This window comes from Hyaena hyaena, unplaced genomic scaffold, assembly GCF_003009895.1.
Source record: "Hyaena hyaena isolate Hyena2069 unplaced genomic scaffold, ASM300989v1 scaffold_425, whole genome shotgun sequence".
In the NCBI taxonomy this organism is placed as follows: domain Eukaryota; kingdom Metazoa; phylum Chordata; class Mammalia; order Carnivora; family Hyaenidae; genus Hyaena; species Hyaena hyaena.
The window spans coordinates 791,559-808,564 of NW_024081052.1; the positions used below are offsets into that span (position 1 = coordinate 791,559).

Genomic DNA, 17,006 nt, shown 5'->3' on the forward strand with positions numbered 1-17,006 from the left:
TCCAAAGCAGGCTCTAGGCTCTGAACTGTCAGCAAAAGAGTCCAAATGGGGGCTCGAACTCATGAACCGCAAGATCTTGACCTGAAGTTAAAGTTGGACACTTAACTGACAAAGCCATCCAGGTGCCCCTAACATTTTTTTTTAAAAGGACTTATTTAAAACATTAGAATATCTTGTTCTCAAAGAACTCCAATTAAAAGTTATTCATTGCCATCATTCTTTAATTGTCTTTAATTATTAACCATTTGATTACTAATTAGATACTATGGTAAATATCACTAATTACCCATGAAATATGTAATTCCCTATTTTTTGAAATCTAATGTGTTTCAGAGCAGCAATGTGCCCAACTGGGAAAAAAAAAAAAACAAACAACTGCAGTTCACAGCCTCCCACCCTTAAAGACAAATTTGGGGGTGCCTGGGTAGCTCACTCAGTTGGGCATCCAACTTCGGCTCAGGTCATGCTCTCATAGTTCTTGAATTCGAGCCCCATGTCAGGCTCTGTGCTGACAGCTCAAACCCTGGAGCCTGTTTCATATTCTTCATCTCCTTCTCTCTCTCTGTTTCTCCCCCATTCACACTCTGTCTCTCTCTTTCTCTCTTAAAAATAAGTATAAGATTAAAACATTTTTTTAAAAAGACAAATTTAGAGCTGGTTTCTACATTTAGAGAGTTAAACTAATGGTTGGAGTAGCAGCTTTCACAACTTAAACATTTATATGCATAAGATATAACTGAAAAGTCACTGGAGATGGTGATGCCATAATTGGACCACAGAGCAACAATTTAACAATTTAACATATTAACTCTGGATAAGTAGAAAGATAAGGATGCCTTGCTCTCTAAAGCCATCTTGAACCCCATATATGATACCTAGATGGACTACCTTCAGACTTCTCATCATATGAAGAAAATAATCCTTAGGAAAAATGTAATTCCTAACTTACAGTTATATAATAAAACTGATGAGAAAGAGGACCTAAGTAACTATCTAAGATAGGAATTATTATTCATTCACAAAGTTCATTAAACCATTTTATCATGAAAACATCAAGAATTAGGAGTTTTAAAAAAAAATCTTAAAAGACTCTTCTGATGATAACAATAATGAGGACCCTCATTTTACACATGGAAAACAGGAAATACATCTGCACACGATTTTTATTTTTATGTGATTCTTCTACTCTTTTGCTTATTTATTGCCCATGTGGGATTAAAGAAATCTACGTATTTACATTTGTCAACCATTCTTAAAAGAGACATCTTCAAATAGCAATCCATTTCATCATATACAATTATTTTATATTAGTTTTTAATATTCACTTGCATATTTTTTTCTCTCTTAGGTGCTACAGTCTTAATTTTGTGTTAACAAAGACACAAAGCTAATATTTAAGGAAAAAACCCACTTTCGATATACCTATTTAATAAAAGAAGTCATTTAGGGATCTGGTTAAGATAAAATTTTATTTCAAAACACAAAGGTTTGGGGACTAAAAGCAACATTTTAGAAAGAGAGCTGAATAATTTTGTAATGATCAAATAGGAGAGTCTTTTTTTCCCCCTAAAAAAAAGATCAATTCAGGAGGAGCGTGGGTGGCTCAGTCAATAGCATCTGACTCTTGATATCCACTCAGGTCATAATCTCACAGTCGTTAGATGGAGCCCCATGTTGGATTCCACACTGCTTAAGATTCTCTCTCTCCCTTTAGTGTTCCCCAGCTAGTGTTCCCCTCTTCTCTCAAAAAAAAAAAAAATTCAATGCCAATCTTACTTGGCAACCTAAACTGCTTCTGGTTACTGACACAAGTGAGAGCCTTCTCTTACAAGCTCATTTTCACAATAATGTGGTTAAATGCATTCTTATTTAGACTAAAATTATTATGAATTTAAGTATCAAAGCATTTATAGATTTTAGTATTAAACTAGGAAAGAGCCTTCAGAAACCAAAATGCAGTAAAAATAAACTGGTGTTTAAATTTTATCAGACCATATAGTTTGCTAGTAAAGGTTCTCTTTGCCTGCCCTAATACATATCAAATATTTATCATGAATGTCACTGGTGTATTATATATGACATAATCTATAATAAAGGTTATAATTTTAAAAATGCTATTATCTTTAATGCTTTTTTTAGAAGACCCTAATTAAAAGGGCAATATTTTGTAAATACTGCTGGAAGTAGTATTAATCTGTAATAATCTGTGTACATCAAAGACAGTGTTCTAGTTAACTGAAATCACATTTTATCATTTTATCAAGTGTAGTGAACTATATGCTACAATAATTCAATGTCTCTTACTAAAAAAGCAGATTTTCATGACTATACTGAGCCTATGACCAGAATATCTGGACACAAAGCCTGGGAATCTGTACCTTAAAAAAAGAAAACCTTGGGGCACCTGGGTGGCTCACTCAGATAAGTATCTCGGCTCAGGTTTCATGAATTCAAGTCTCACATCAGGCTCTGCACTGGCAGAGCAGAGCCTGCTTAGAATTCTCTCTCTGCCCTCCCACTCATGCTCTCTCTGTCCTCAAAATAAATTTTAAAAAGAAAATTTTAAAAAGAAAATCTTTAGAGATCTTGACGCAATATGACAGTCCAATCACTTAATGCTTCAGGATTTCTAGAATCTGGATCCATGTGCTAATATTCATTCTGAACTCCATAATATTAGGAAGAAAGGCAAGTTTACACAATTCATTAAATCAGCAAACATCCAAATTGGTAGAAGTATGATGATGTCACACAGCACTATTAGAAACTCATTAAGGTATCATGCTTAAGCTGGAGGAAGAATAAAAGAAGACAGGGGCAACTACATAGTACCTCCCAATATCTAGATTTTGATAACTTCAGAGCTCTTTCATAGATACTGTCATATTGACATCATATAAGGGTCACTTCCCATCCAAACACAACTACCTAATTACAAATAATTTAAAAGCCCAGGATTTCATTTTGGTACTATTAAATATAAAATACTTGTGACTCATTCATGCAAGATTAGATGACATGAATAAATTCACATTGATGACATTTACTTGGTATGACACCAAACACTTATGTAAAATATAACAAGTTTAAAGAGAAGCTTCTATTAGGTACTATTTTGTTGGGTTGTATTTTAAAAGACGAGTCACATTACTTTTGAAAAATAAAATGTCCATTTCTGCATGTGTATACTTCCAATCATACTTTAATTTCAAACGACAGCCAAACTGTATTATTATTTCATATTAATCTTCCTTATTTCAATAAGCTAAAAATATCTAGAAGAAATTATTCTGGTAGCTCAAAAAATCTGAATGGGAAATAAAAGGGAGAACACACTCCCGGCTAACTATGCCCATAGTTCTCTGTACTTCTACGATTTATCAAAATGCATAAACATACTTCTTTAATTATCTGTCTCCACAGCTACAATGTAAACTCCAGGAGGGTTAAGGACTAGTTTCTATTGTATTGCCAATCCCTAGAATGCTGCATAACACATCACAGATACTCAAAAATATTTGTGAATAAATGAATAAATAAATGACATCAATAATCTTACTTGGTACTTAGGACACTGGTCCTTTACATCAGAAGATGAAGTCACAGAACTATCCAGTGAGGAAGAACTGTCTCCTCCAGGTTTCAGTTGGCAGCATTTCCCAAAGACTTTTACTTGAGCATCACTACAGAGTTTCTGAAAAAGAGATATTATCCTCATTCATATTTAACAAACTTTTCACCATATAACAGTTTAATGACAGGGTAAAAACCTTTGGAAAAACCAAGTATGAAATAATTCAAAAGGAAGCCTTAATATTTACACTTTAGTACATTTCCTTCAGTACTGTTCTCTATTAGTTTGTGTTGTGCTTTCTCATAAATAGTGTTAAATCAAGGGAGTTTTTCTATATTATTATGGTCTTCAACAATATTCATTACAAGTGACTTAATAGATGGCAGCAGTTGTCAAGGTCTTTTGTTTATGTGAGTTAGATCTATCAATATTTTCCCATAAGATATTAAAACTGAGAAATTTTAAAATATTAATTCACTTAAATATAATAACACACCCATTAGAAGTTAACATAAGTAACATATTTTTAAGGAAAAGTACTTCTGTGGAGACATGTAGGGATGGAAGGAGAAATACAAACGAAGCTTTTATATCTAAATGTATGTGTGCCTTTACATATATTAAACATACAGGTTTTTAATTTTGAAATGAGAATGTATTCATGTATTGAAAAGTTAAATATTTTTGTTTTGTTCTGTTTTTTGCCTTTTTTAAAATTTAAATCCATGGTAGTTTACATATAGTATAATAATGATTTCAGGAAGAGAATTGAGTGATTCATCACTTATATAACGCCCAGTGCTCATCCCAACAAGTGCCCTCCGTAATGACTATCACCCACTTAACCAATCTCACTCCCCACCCAAGTCCCCACCAGCAACCTCAGTTTCTTCTCTGTATTTAAGTCTCTTATGGTTTGCTTCCCTCTCTGAACAGTTAAATTTTTAATAGCAGCCAAGTTTAGGACAACAAGGTTGTACAGTGGTATAGAACAGAAGCATAATGTATTTCTATTCCTTTTTTTTCATCCTCTTTTCTCCCACTCCCAGATTCTAGAGTTTTCACTGCTCACAACTACCAAAGGTGCAATCTACCAAGGACTTTGATACTAAAAACATTTTGGTGCTTTATCACAGTTACCAGTATGTACACGCTCCCATGTAACAGACCTCGCATAGGTTTTCAGATGAAGTAATCTGACTGATATCACAGTTTTTGAAGATCAGCGGTTTCACAGTTGCTATCATCACCAAAGGCATTAACACCTGGTAATTCCAACATCATCTCTAACCAAAAATGTAGAGACAGCATGATAAACTAAAATCAGTAAGGGCTTTAAAACTAAGACTTGAATTTAAATCCTGGCTCCTCAGCAAGTTACCTGACTTCACTAAGCTTATCTATTTAATGGAAAGAAAAACCCTACCTAGCGGGTAGGGTACTTGTGACACTTAAGGGATGTGTGTGTGTGTGTGTGTGTGTGTCTCATTATGTATTTATATGTAAATAAATATAAAAAGTGCTCTATACAGCGTGTAGAACGAGCAAATGCACTACTGGTTTTTAGCTATAAATACTAGTAGAAAAAAGTCAACTTACAGTGAGAAGCTAAAATAATTGAATACCTACTTTGGAGTCAGGAACTTCAGTAGACATTTCCATTTCTATTATTTCATATAGACACTAAAATATTGACATTTTTAGTACTGATATTCTTGGCTACATCTTAGTAACTTTCACTTAATGATCACCATCAAAATGCTAGGTTTTTAAAAATATTTTCTGTAATACTCAGGGTGGTAGAAATTACAACCCGTTTAAGGCATAAGAAGCATGAAGCCCAGAGAGTTTAAGTAACTTCACCAAAGTTACAAGAACTAGTTAGTATACAATAGACTTAAAGGCAAAACCAGGTGGTTTTACATGAAAGATACTCAACAATACTAGGGATTGGGAAAATGTAAATTAAAACTACAATAAGGTATTGCCTCATGTTATCATAATGGCCATCAACAATAAGTTGAGAGAGAACAAATACTGGCATGGATCTAGAGAAAAGGGAACCTTTGTGTACTGTTGCTAAGACTATAAACTGGTGCAGCCACTATGAAAAACAGCATGGAGGATCCTCAAAAAATTAAAAACAGAACTACATTACAATCCAACAATTCCACTTCTGGGAATATATACCCAAAGGAAATGAAAACACCAACTCAAAAATATATCTGCACCCCATGTTCACAGCAGCATTATTTATAACAGCTAAGATACGGAAAGAACCTAAGTTTCCACTGAGAGATGAATGAATAAAGAGGTTGTAATATATACACAAACTATATTATTCAGCTATAAAAAATGAGGAAATTCTATGATTTGTGACAATATAGATGGACCCTGAAAGCATTAGGCTAAGTGAAATGTCAGACAATGGAAAACAAATACTGTTCAGACCTGTAGTCACCAGGAGCGGAGGGTCTGGCAGAATTAGAGGAAGGTGGTCGAAAGGTATCAATTTCCAGTAATAAGAGAATAAGTCTAGGGATGTAATAATGTACAACAGAATAATAGATAATACCGCTTTGTAAGATTATAGGAAAGTTGTTAAGAGAGAAAATTCTAATAGTTCTCATCATAAATAGATTTTTCCTTTTTTCTTTCTTTTCTTTTTATTCTGTCTACATGAGAAGATAAATGTTAGCTGAACCTATGCTGGTAACCATTTCATGGTATATGTAAAGCAAATCATCAGGCTGTATATCTTAAACTTACAGAATGACATACGTCAATTATTTCTCAATAAAATTCCATTTGAATACTATGTGTACCAAAAACTAAGAAACAATTGAATGAAACAGACAGTACTTTTCCTCATGGAACTAACAATCTAATGAGAGAAAGGGACATTTAACAAATAATTAGACAACTATGTATAATGAAATATATATTTCAAATATGATCTATTATGTTACCAATAGTTAACTCATTGTACTATCTGCTCAGGTACTATTCTGTTTTAGATACAGTTATTCTTTTACTCCTCATAATAACTCTAGGAAATATTATTATTCTCCCCATATTAAAATGAAGAGGTTAAGGATCAACGATACTTAAGTGAACTGCCCAAGAGAGGATTCAGCCAATTCTAGGGAGAGCAAGAAAATGACATTTAAGCCAGGACTACCAAAAAAAGCAAAGGAGTTAGGGTGAAAGAGGAAGAGTAGCAGGGCTAGAAAGATATTCCCGGCTGAAGGAACTCTTTACATCCAATCTCTGAATCATGAACTAAATAATTTTCCTGAACCAAATGGGTTAGTAAGCTGACTACCTGATATACTATGAACTAAGGCATCAATATCTGCATGTGTATTTTCTACAAACAAGGACATTCCCTTATATAATCACAATACAGTCACTTTTCACATGGCATATGATTTCAATGCCCATTAATGATAATATTCTTAATACTGATGATCACTTGATTAAGGTGGCACCTACCAAGCATCTCCACTGTAAAGAAACTCTCTTCTCCTTTGTAATTAGTAATACTTTGGTAAGGGGGGATAATGAAATACGTATGCTATTTTATTTATATGCCATAAATATGCTGTTTCTCAGCAAACTTTCAATTTATTTATATCAGCATAAACTCATGGTTTCCTATTTCATCCAATGGGTTGTAATCTGCTACTATCATTATTTATTTTTATGCTAGAGTTTTCCCTAGTTAGCCAGTGACAGCCCCTTCAAGCTGGTTTCTATGTCCCTATGACATATTTTCATCATTTTTTTTAAAGCTTTTGGCACAAGTTCCAGGCTTATCTTTTTATTTCCCTGCTCCGGTCCAAGGACCAGTCATTTCCCTAAAGAGCCCTGGTTTCTTCTAGTGGAGAAGGAAATTTAGACATTAAGATCTAGTATGCCCACATGTTGGGGTCTCATTGTTCTTCTCTCTCCATGCTCCGATAAAGCTAAGGAAAACACATACATATCTAACATACCCATAAACAATTTTACATCTACATTTATTGTATTTGTATATATATGTGGGTATATATATATAATAAATATATATTAAAACATAAATTCGCACCAATAAATCCAATTCCAACCCAACACCACAAGGTGGTTCTAGTTGTCTCCTTATTTATAATTCCCTTTTCTAACATCCAGAAAAACATGTCTTTCATTATCCTTCATATGTATTTATTTTATCTATGCCCTTATATGAAACCAGTCTTTCATTTCTTACTCCCTCACCTGCATGGACATTTGCTTTTCCTCAGGTTCAGTCAGCCAAGATGGACCCTTCAACATCTCACTTGGGTAATGACACTCTGTATCAGGCAGCATCTATGGAGATGCCCTCCTCCACTTACTTGGGTTCTAACACTCTGCTCTGGACCACCATGCCTCTACCACCTGACATCAGTGCTCAGCCCTGCCTAATGGTTTTAGGACTAAATTGTTCAGAAAAGGGAAATGGGTGGGAGGGAGAAAGACATGGAGGGTTAAAATTATTACCCTTGACACATAACCATATTTTATGTTCTAGATTCTATATCACAACTGATATTCAAAGAAATAACCAGCATTTATATGGTATTTTCAGTTTATAATTCTTTCACATAAATTTTCAATTTTTTTTCTTGATCTGTCCTTGTCTCTTGTTACAGTCTTTGTTTTAACAAGAAGATACAACAATCCAACAAGAAGATGAAACAATTGTCAATATTTATGCACCCAATATGAAGCATCAAAATACAGAAAGCACCTAATAACAGGCATAAAGGAAGGTATGGATAGTAATACAATATTAGTAAAGGGCTTTAATACCCTATTTACATCAACAGTTAGATCAGACAGATCTGTTAACCAGATAGAAAATCAGCAAGGAAACAGTGGCTTTGAATGACCCATGGAACAAAGAGATCCAACAGATACATTTATATAGTCATATATATATAATATTCCATCATTAAACAGCAGAATACACATGCTTTTCAAGTGCACACAGAACATTCTCGAGAAAACAATCATATAATAGGGTACAGAACAAGTCTGAACAAATTGAAAAAGATCAAAGTCATTCCATGCATCTTTTCTGACCACAACACTATGAAACTAGACATCAACCACAAGAAAAAGTCTGGAAAGAACACAACACATGGAGGTTAAGTAACATGCTACTAAACAATGCATGGGTCAACTGAGAAATCAAAAAGGAAATGAAGAGGTGCCTGGGTGACTCAGTCAGTTAAGTATCTGACTCTTGATTTCGGCTTAGGTCATGATCTCATGGTCATGAAATCAAGCCCTGCACTGGGCTCCACACTGGGCTGGGAGTGGAACTTGCTTAGGATTCTCTGTCTCCCTCTTGCTTTGCCCCTCCCTCTCACTGAAGACAAATGAAAATGAAAGCACAATGCTCTAAACCTTTGGAATACAACAAAAGTAGTTCAGCAATACAAGCACAGAGGTACAGCAATACAGGTCTACCTCAAGAAGCAGGAAAAAGCTCAAATAAACAATCTAAAGCACACCTAAAGAAGCTAGAAAAAGAGGAACAAATTAAACCCAAAACCAGTAGAAGAAAGGATATAATAAAGATTAGAGAAGAAATAAACAAAATAGAAACTAAAAACCAATAGAACACAACAGTGAAACCTTAAGCTGCTTCTTTGAAAAGAGCAACAAGTTGACAAACCCTGGCCAGACTAACCAAAAATGGAAAAATTCATAGATACATATGACATCCCAAAACTGAATCAGGAAGAAATAGAAAATTTGCACAGACCAATGCCAGCAACGAAATTTTATTAGTAATCAGAAAACTCCTCACAAACAAAAGTTCAGGACCACATGGCTTCACAGGTGAATTTTACTAAACATTTAAAAAAGAGTTAATACCTATTCTTCTCAAACTATTACGAAAAACAGAAGAGGAAGGAAAGTTTCCAAATTCATCTTATGAGGCCAGCATTACCCTGATACCAAAACCAGATAAAGACACCAATAAAAAAGAGAACTACAGACCAATATCTCTAATGAACACAGATGCAAAAATTGGCAATAAAATACTAGCAAACCAAATTCAACAATACATTTAAAAAAATCATTCACCACAATCAAGTGGGATTTATTCCTGGGTAGCAAGGGTGGTTCAATATTCACAAATTGATCAATGTGATACATCACATTAGCAAGAGAAAGGATAAAAACCATATGATCATTTCAATACATACAAAAAAGCAAGTGCCAAAATACACTATTCATTCATGATAAAAATTCTCAACAAAGGAGGTTTAAAGAGAACATAATAAAAGCCATATAAGAAAAATCCACAACTAATGTCATATTCAATGGTGAACCTGAGAGCTTTTTCCCTAAGATCAGGAACAAGACAAGGATGTCCACTCTCACCACTTTTATTCAACATAGTATTTGAAATCCTAGCCAAAGCAATGAGACAACAAAAAGGAAAAAAAAAGGCGGCAAAATTGGTAAGAAAGAGGTAAAACTTTCACTAATTGCAGGTAAAACTTTTCACTAATTTCACTAATTACACTATATATAGTAAACTCTAAAGACTTCACCAAAAAACTACTAGAACTGATTACTGAATTCAGTAAAGTTCAGGATGCAAAATCAATATACAGAAATCCACTGCATTTGTATACACTAATAATGAAGTAGCCAAAAGAAAAATTAAGAAAACAATCCATTTACAACTGCACCAAAAATAATAAAATACCAAGTAATAAATATAACCAAGGAGATGACAGACCTGTTCTCTGAAAACTGTTAACACAATGATTAAAGAAAGAAGACACACAAATGGGAAGGTATTCCATGATCACGGATTGGAAGAACAAATACTGTTAAAATATCCTAAAATATCCTACCCAAAGCAATCTACAGATTTAATGCACCTTCTATCAAAATACCAACAGCATTTTTCATAGAATTACAACACATAATCCTACAATTCGTGGAATCACAAAAGACCCAAAAGCAATCTTGAAAAAGAAAAACAAAACTGGAGGTATCACAATCCCAGAATTTAACATACACTACAAAGCCACAGTAATCAAAACAGTATGGTATTGTAATAAAAAGAGACACATAGAGGAATGGAACAGAATAGAGAGCCCAGAAATAAACCCACAATGATACAGTAATTTAATCTTCAACAAAAGAGAAAAGAATATACAAGGGGAAAAAGACACTGTTCAGCAAATGGTGTTGGGGAAAATGGACAACTATAAGCAAAAGAATGAAACTGGACCACTTTCTTACATAATACACAGAAATAAACTCAAAAGGGATTAAAGACCTAAATGTGACATAGGAAACCATAAAAATCCTAGAAGAGCACACAGGCAGTAATCTCTCTGGCGTCAGCCATAGAAACATTTTTCCATTTCGGGGGGGGAAAAAAGCAAAAATAAACTATTAGGACTAAATCAAAATAAAAATATTTTGCCAACCCAAGGAAACAATTAACAAAATTTTTTAAAAGCCTATGGAATGGGAGAAGATATTTGCAACTGACTTATATGATAAAGGGCTAGTATCCAAATTATAAAAAGAACTTACTCAACTCAATACCACAAAAACAAATAATTAAAAATGAGCATAAGACATGAACAGACATTTCTCCAAAGAAGACATACAGATGGCCAAAGACACATGAAAAGGTGTTCCGCATCACTACTCATTAGAGAAATGCAAATCAAAAGCATAATGAAATATCTCTTACACCTGTCAGAATGGCTAAAATTAAAAATACAAGAAACAACAAAGGTTGATGAAGATGCAGAGAATGGGGACCCCTAGTGCACTGTTTGTGGGAATGCCAACTGGTAAAACCACTGTGGAAAAACTGGTATGGAGGTTCCTCAAAAAATTAAAACTACAACTACCATATGATCCAGTAACTCCACTACTGGGTATTTAAACAAAAAATACAAAAAAACACAAATTCAAAAAGATAAATGCACCCCCCTATGTTTACTGCAGCATTATTTTTAATGCAGCCCTATGTTCACTGCAGCGTAATTGTAAATAGTATTATTTATGGAAACAGGCCAAGTGTCCATCAATAGATAAATGGACAGAGAAGATGTAAGGGATATATATACATTAGGGAATATTCAGCCATAAAAAAGAATGAAATCTTGCCATGTGCAATAACATGGATGGATCTAGAGATCACGACTTGAGCGGAAATCAAAAACTGGATGCTTAGATGACTGAGCCACTCAGGTGCCCAGAGAACAGTTTTTTAAAACTTTTTTAAACATTTATTTATTTTGAGTGGCACAATGTGTGCATTCATGATCAGGAGAGACACAAAGAGAAAGAGAGAGAGAGAGAGAGACCGAGAAAGAGAGGAAATCCCAAGCAGGTTCGCGCTGTCAGCACAGTGCTCAAGGTGGGGCTCGGTCTAATGAACTATGAGATTATGACCTAAGCTGAAATCAAGAGTCCAATGCTTAAATGACTAAGTCATGAAGGCACACCAAGAACAGTTTTGTTTTGTTTTTTTTTTAAAGTAGTAGGCTTACAGGAAAATTTCAGAAGAATGAGGAATGAGTGGGTGGTATGAGATTAGAGCCAGAGGACAGATTAATACCGAGACATAGAGAAAGAGAGAAAAGACCAAGAAACATGAAGAAGACTAAGAAGAGACATTAAGGAGAGACCAGGAGACACAAAGGACAGAAAGCCTGACAGTGAAGCAGAGAAACTGAGAGAGAGCAAAAGATACTAAGAATGAAGAGTGAGAAGAACACGGTCAGAAAAAGAAGGACATAGACACGAAGGAGAAAGTAAAAGGACAATCATTTTATTGGTGTTGTGTAAAGAGGCTTTGTGAATATCTGTAGACAAAGTAAAGAAGTTAACTGTGAAAGACAACAGCAAGACAGAAGACTAACAAGAACCAATAAAGCATCACTCCAGAAAAGGTGGGAAGAGAGGGTTCAAGTAACAGCAGGAGCCAAGACTCATAAGGCTGCCGAAGATAAAAAGTAATAATGCTGAAAAAAAAACCACAATGAAATAGCATCAATCAAGATAAATAATAAATGAGAGGTCATATGCTGCAATTCAATGAAACACTATCAAGCAAAGAAAAACCTCAACAAATATTTCTTTAAAAAATTCAAAGTAATATTTATCAATCAATTAGCAATCTATCACCCTCAGTTTAGTTCTGCTGAGCCATCAGCAGTCTAAATACAAAGACATGCTTATCACATTTGCAGACATAGATTTCAACTGCCTGTCTAACCATCCACAATCCTGTCACTATTAGGCTATCTCACCACTCAACTATTCAAACCAAACTGTTGGGATTCACCAAACACTTCCTTCTTCCTCATCCCTCACATCCAGCCATTCCCCTAATAGCAGCAAGTGATTTTTTTTCACTCTTTTAAACTGAGATATAACTGACATATAACATTGTATTAGTTTCTGGTATACAACATTATGATTTCATATTTTTATATACTGCAAAATGACCTCTACAATAAATCTAGTTAACATCCATCAATATACAGAGTTACCAATTCTTTCCTTGAAATGAGAACTTTAACTTTTAATAACTTTCAAATATACAATTTTTTTAAAGATAATCACCATTCTGGACACCACATCCACATGACTTATTTTATAACTGGGAGTTTGAAACTTTTGACCCCTTTCACCCATTTTGTTCATCCAACACCTTCTCCCTCTGGCAACCACTTCCTGCTATCTTTATTTATGACTTTAATTTTTTTTTAGATTCCACATATAAGCAAGATCATAAAGTAGTTATCTTTCTCTGACTTATTTTTTAGAATAATGCCCTCAAGGTCTATCCATGTTGTCATAAATGGCAAAAGTGCCTTCTATTTTATGGCTGAGTAATAGTCCACTGCATGTATATGTATATATATATATATACACACACACACACACACATATATATACACATATATATATATGTATACACAACACATTTTCTTTATTCATTCATCCACTGACATCAACTTTGGTTGCTTTCATGCTTTGGCTATTGTACACAAGGCTGCAATAAACATGGGGGTGCATTTATCTTTTTGAAGTGTTTTCATTGAGTAAATATCCAAAAGTGGAATTGCTAGATAATATGGTAGCTCCATTTGTAATTTTTTAAGGATCCCCCCCCTACTGTTTTCCATAGTGGCTGCACCAATTCACATTCCCATAAACAGTGCACAAGAGTTCCTTTTTCTCTACACCCTCAACAACACTTGTTATTTCTTGTATTTTAAAAAATTCTTTTAATCTTTATTTATTTTTGAGAGAGAGAGAGAACACGAAAGAGTGGGGAGATGGGCAGAGAGAGAGAGGGAGACACAGAATCCAAAGCAGGCTCCAGGCTCTAGCACAGGCCTGACACAGGGCTCAAACTCATGAACTCCAAGTTCATTACCTGAATCAAAGTCGGAAGCTTAACCAACTGAACAACCTAGGCATCCCTCTTGTCTTTTTAATACTGGCCATTCTGACAAGTGTGAGGTGATATTTCATTGTGGTTTTGATTTTCATTTCCCTGATGATTACTGATGTTGAGCACCTTTCCCTGTACTACTGGCCACTTGTATGTCCTCTTTGGAAAAAGTTTCTATACAGATCTTCTATTTCTTAATTGCACTGGCTTAGTTTTTTGTTTGTTTGGTTGGTTTGGTTTGGTTTCATTTTTTGCTATTGAGCTCTTTCTATTTTTTGGATATTAACCCCTTAGTGGGTGTATGACTTGTAAATATTTTCTCCCATCAGTAGTCACTGCCCATGTTTTCTTTTAGTAGTTTTATGCTTCCAGGTATTATGCTCAAATCTTTAATACATTTGAAGTCAGTTTTTACATAGTGTTGGACAGTGGTCTAGTTTCACTCTTTTGTATGTAACTGTACAGTTTCCCCAACATTTACTGAAGAGGCTACCCTCTCTCCATTGTATATTCTTGGTTCCTTTGTCATAGAGTAATTGATCCTATATGCAAGGATTTATTTCTGGGCTCTCTACCACAATGATTTTTTATAATGTTAACAAAATCCCAATAGTAGCTTCCCTCTCCATTTATGACATTATCTAAATTTCTAACCCAGAGACTGATAGGGCCCTAAATACTCTGGCTCCTTCTCTCTTTCTCTCCAATTTCATCTCTAGCTACTTTACATACTACTTACTATCAATCCAGACTGACATTCTTTCAGTTTCTTCAATTCACCAAGCTTCAAGTCACTTTGTAGACTGCATTTGCAAGTCCTTCTACTAGGAATATTCATCCCCTATTCTATGCCTTTGGTTTCTTCAGATGTCAGCATGAATTTCACTTCCTCAATGAGACCTTTCTTAATATCCCTACATCCAAATTGAGGAAAACTGGGTTCCTTCCTGTGGAATTTCATAAGCACTCTGTGTGTTTCATTCACAGCACTTAATCACAATTTGCTATTATTTATTTGTGTACTTATTTGTTCAATGTCTACTTCCCCTAAAGGACACCTTATTGCAGGCACCAAGAAGCAGAGACTGCTAAATCTCCAAGTGCCTAGTACTTATAAATACTTAGTTATTTGCACAAATAAACAATATTTTAAGAACATTCCCGAATGCTCTTTTCTAATCAGAGTGAAAAAAGTATCCAAAGAATGGCTAAGAAATCTAAACAAAGCACCATCTCCAGAAAACTGAGAAATGCATTAGTAATTAGAAGGAACACTATAAAACCTGGCAATCAAATTAACTCAAAAACTAGGAAAGTTCCTATTATATGCCACAGTGCTAGATGCTGAGGATGCAGTTATAAATAAAATACACTATGGCCAATATATCAAATATTTTTAACAACACAGAACCTCAAATATAAACTTTTAAGTCTCAAAAATAAATACTTGTTTGCTTTAACAGACAATTCTACTGGTAGGAAAAGCTTTCCCAAAGTATTTTGTTTCCCGTTGTTTACCAAAATGTTACTAAAAATTATTAATTTAAAGGAAGGGAGAAAACACTATTCCAGGCTTTGATTTCCATATTAGAGACCCACAGAATGAGTCTTTAGCAGTAGCAGAAGCAAAGATAATAGCAATCACCTAGGTTTTTGAGAAAATTAGTAATGGAAACTTCACTAAAATGGAGTCAAGAGGTTCAGCAGGGGTAGCTCTCATGCCCCAGCACTCGTAAGCTAATTGCAGACTCAAAAGAAAGAGATAGACTTGACTTTACAGGAACTTGACCCTACACGAGGAGAGTACTCCACTGCTCCTGCCAAGGAACAGATGCTTTCCTCATTCTCCTCACCCCACCACCACCCACAGTAGTTCCACCAATGAGAAGCCATGACCCTTCAAACTCCCCAATTTACCCCCAATGGACTTTTAGTTTTGAACCACCTTCCCAACTTACCCATTTTCTCCTTAAAAAAGCATGTCTTTCCTTTGTTCCTTAGATTTGCCTATGGTTTTGCTTCAGCTTGTTTGTCCCAGATTAAAATTTTTTTTAATTCCCGAATAAATCCACCTTCTGCTGGTAAAGTAACTGGCATATCTATTTTTAAGGTTAATATTTTCTTGAACAACCAAGTGAATGTCCATGTACTACTCCTAAACTAGTCATAATATATTTGAAAATATGACACTGAAAGTTAACAAAATAAAGCTCTTTTTACCACTGTACAGCAGGGGGAAATATTATGGACTAAGGGCTAGAGCTTTAATTTCTTTTGCTCCTTCAGACAAAAAATTCACCTCTGTAGGTCACACTTTTCACAACTGTAAGATGGGAGGTTTGGACCAGATCCTCTATAAGGATCTCTGGAGCTCTAATCATATCTCACAATACAATTATGTAGAAAAATAAATAAACTAAAATGCTCTCTTCTGCTAGAATGATAACAAATTAAGTTTTTTCATTTAAAATTTTTCAAAATTACAGCTCTAAATTTTGAAAGTATGATAAAGATGTTTTATAATGACAAACAAAAGTACAATAATTGAAATTTTACTCCTTCTTTCTTGAATTATAATATGTGACATTAAATTTCAACCAAATTAATAATGATGCTCACCGATACTGTTATGTCCTCATTTTTTCTCTTAACACTGGAGTCAAACAAGACATTTCTCCCTCGTCTTTCACAGTCTTGATACACAATCAGTCGAATTTGGCTTGGATCAAACTCTGGCAAAGGCCAACTTTAAAGAAAAATAAAGATCCATTAGTTACTCTAATAAATACATAAATTCCTAGAAATAAAACCTATATAATAAAACCCTAAGTTGTGCTATTGCTATAGAATATATAGCAGTTCTTTCTATTAAATACCACCAGTTAGTGTAGGGCTAAGAACTCATACGACAATGACATTTCAGATTAAAAAGTAAAAACAAAAGTTGTG

The 17,006-nt window shown here is 34.4% G+C and overlaps 1 protein-coding gene across 2 annotated transcripts in view; it reads right to left on the minus strand.

The window, feature by feature from the left end:
• Positions 1 to 17,006, minus strand: part of FNIP1 (folliculin interacting protein 1) — a 136,089-nt gene that overhangs the window by 62,243 nt on the left and 56,840 nt on the right. For both annotated transcript variants that reach the window (XM_039252550.1, XM_039252549.1), the window contains exons 2-3: positions 16,677 to 16,803; positions 3,560 to 3,694 (exon numbers count right to left, since the gene is read on the minus strand). In XM_039252550.1, coding sequence (XP_039108481.1) covers positions 3,560 to 3,694; positions 16,677 to 16,803 — 262 coding nt within the window. The remainder of the gene's footprint in view (positions 1 to 3,559; positions 3,695 to 16,676; positions 16,804 to 17,006) is intronic.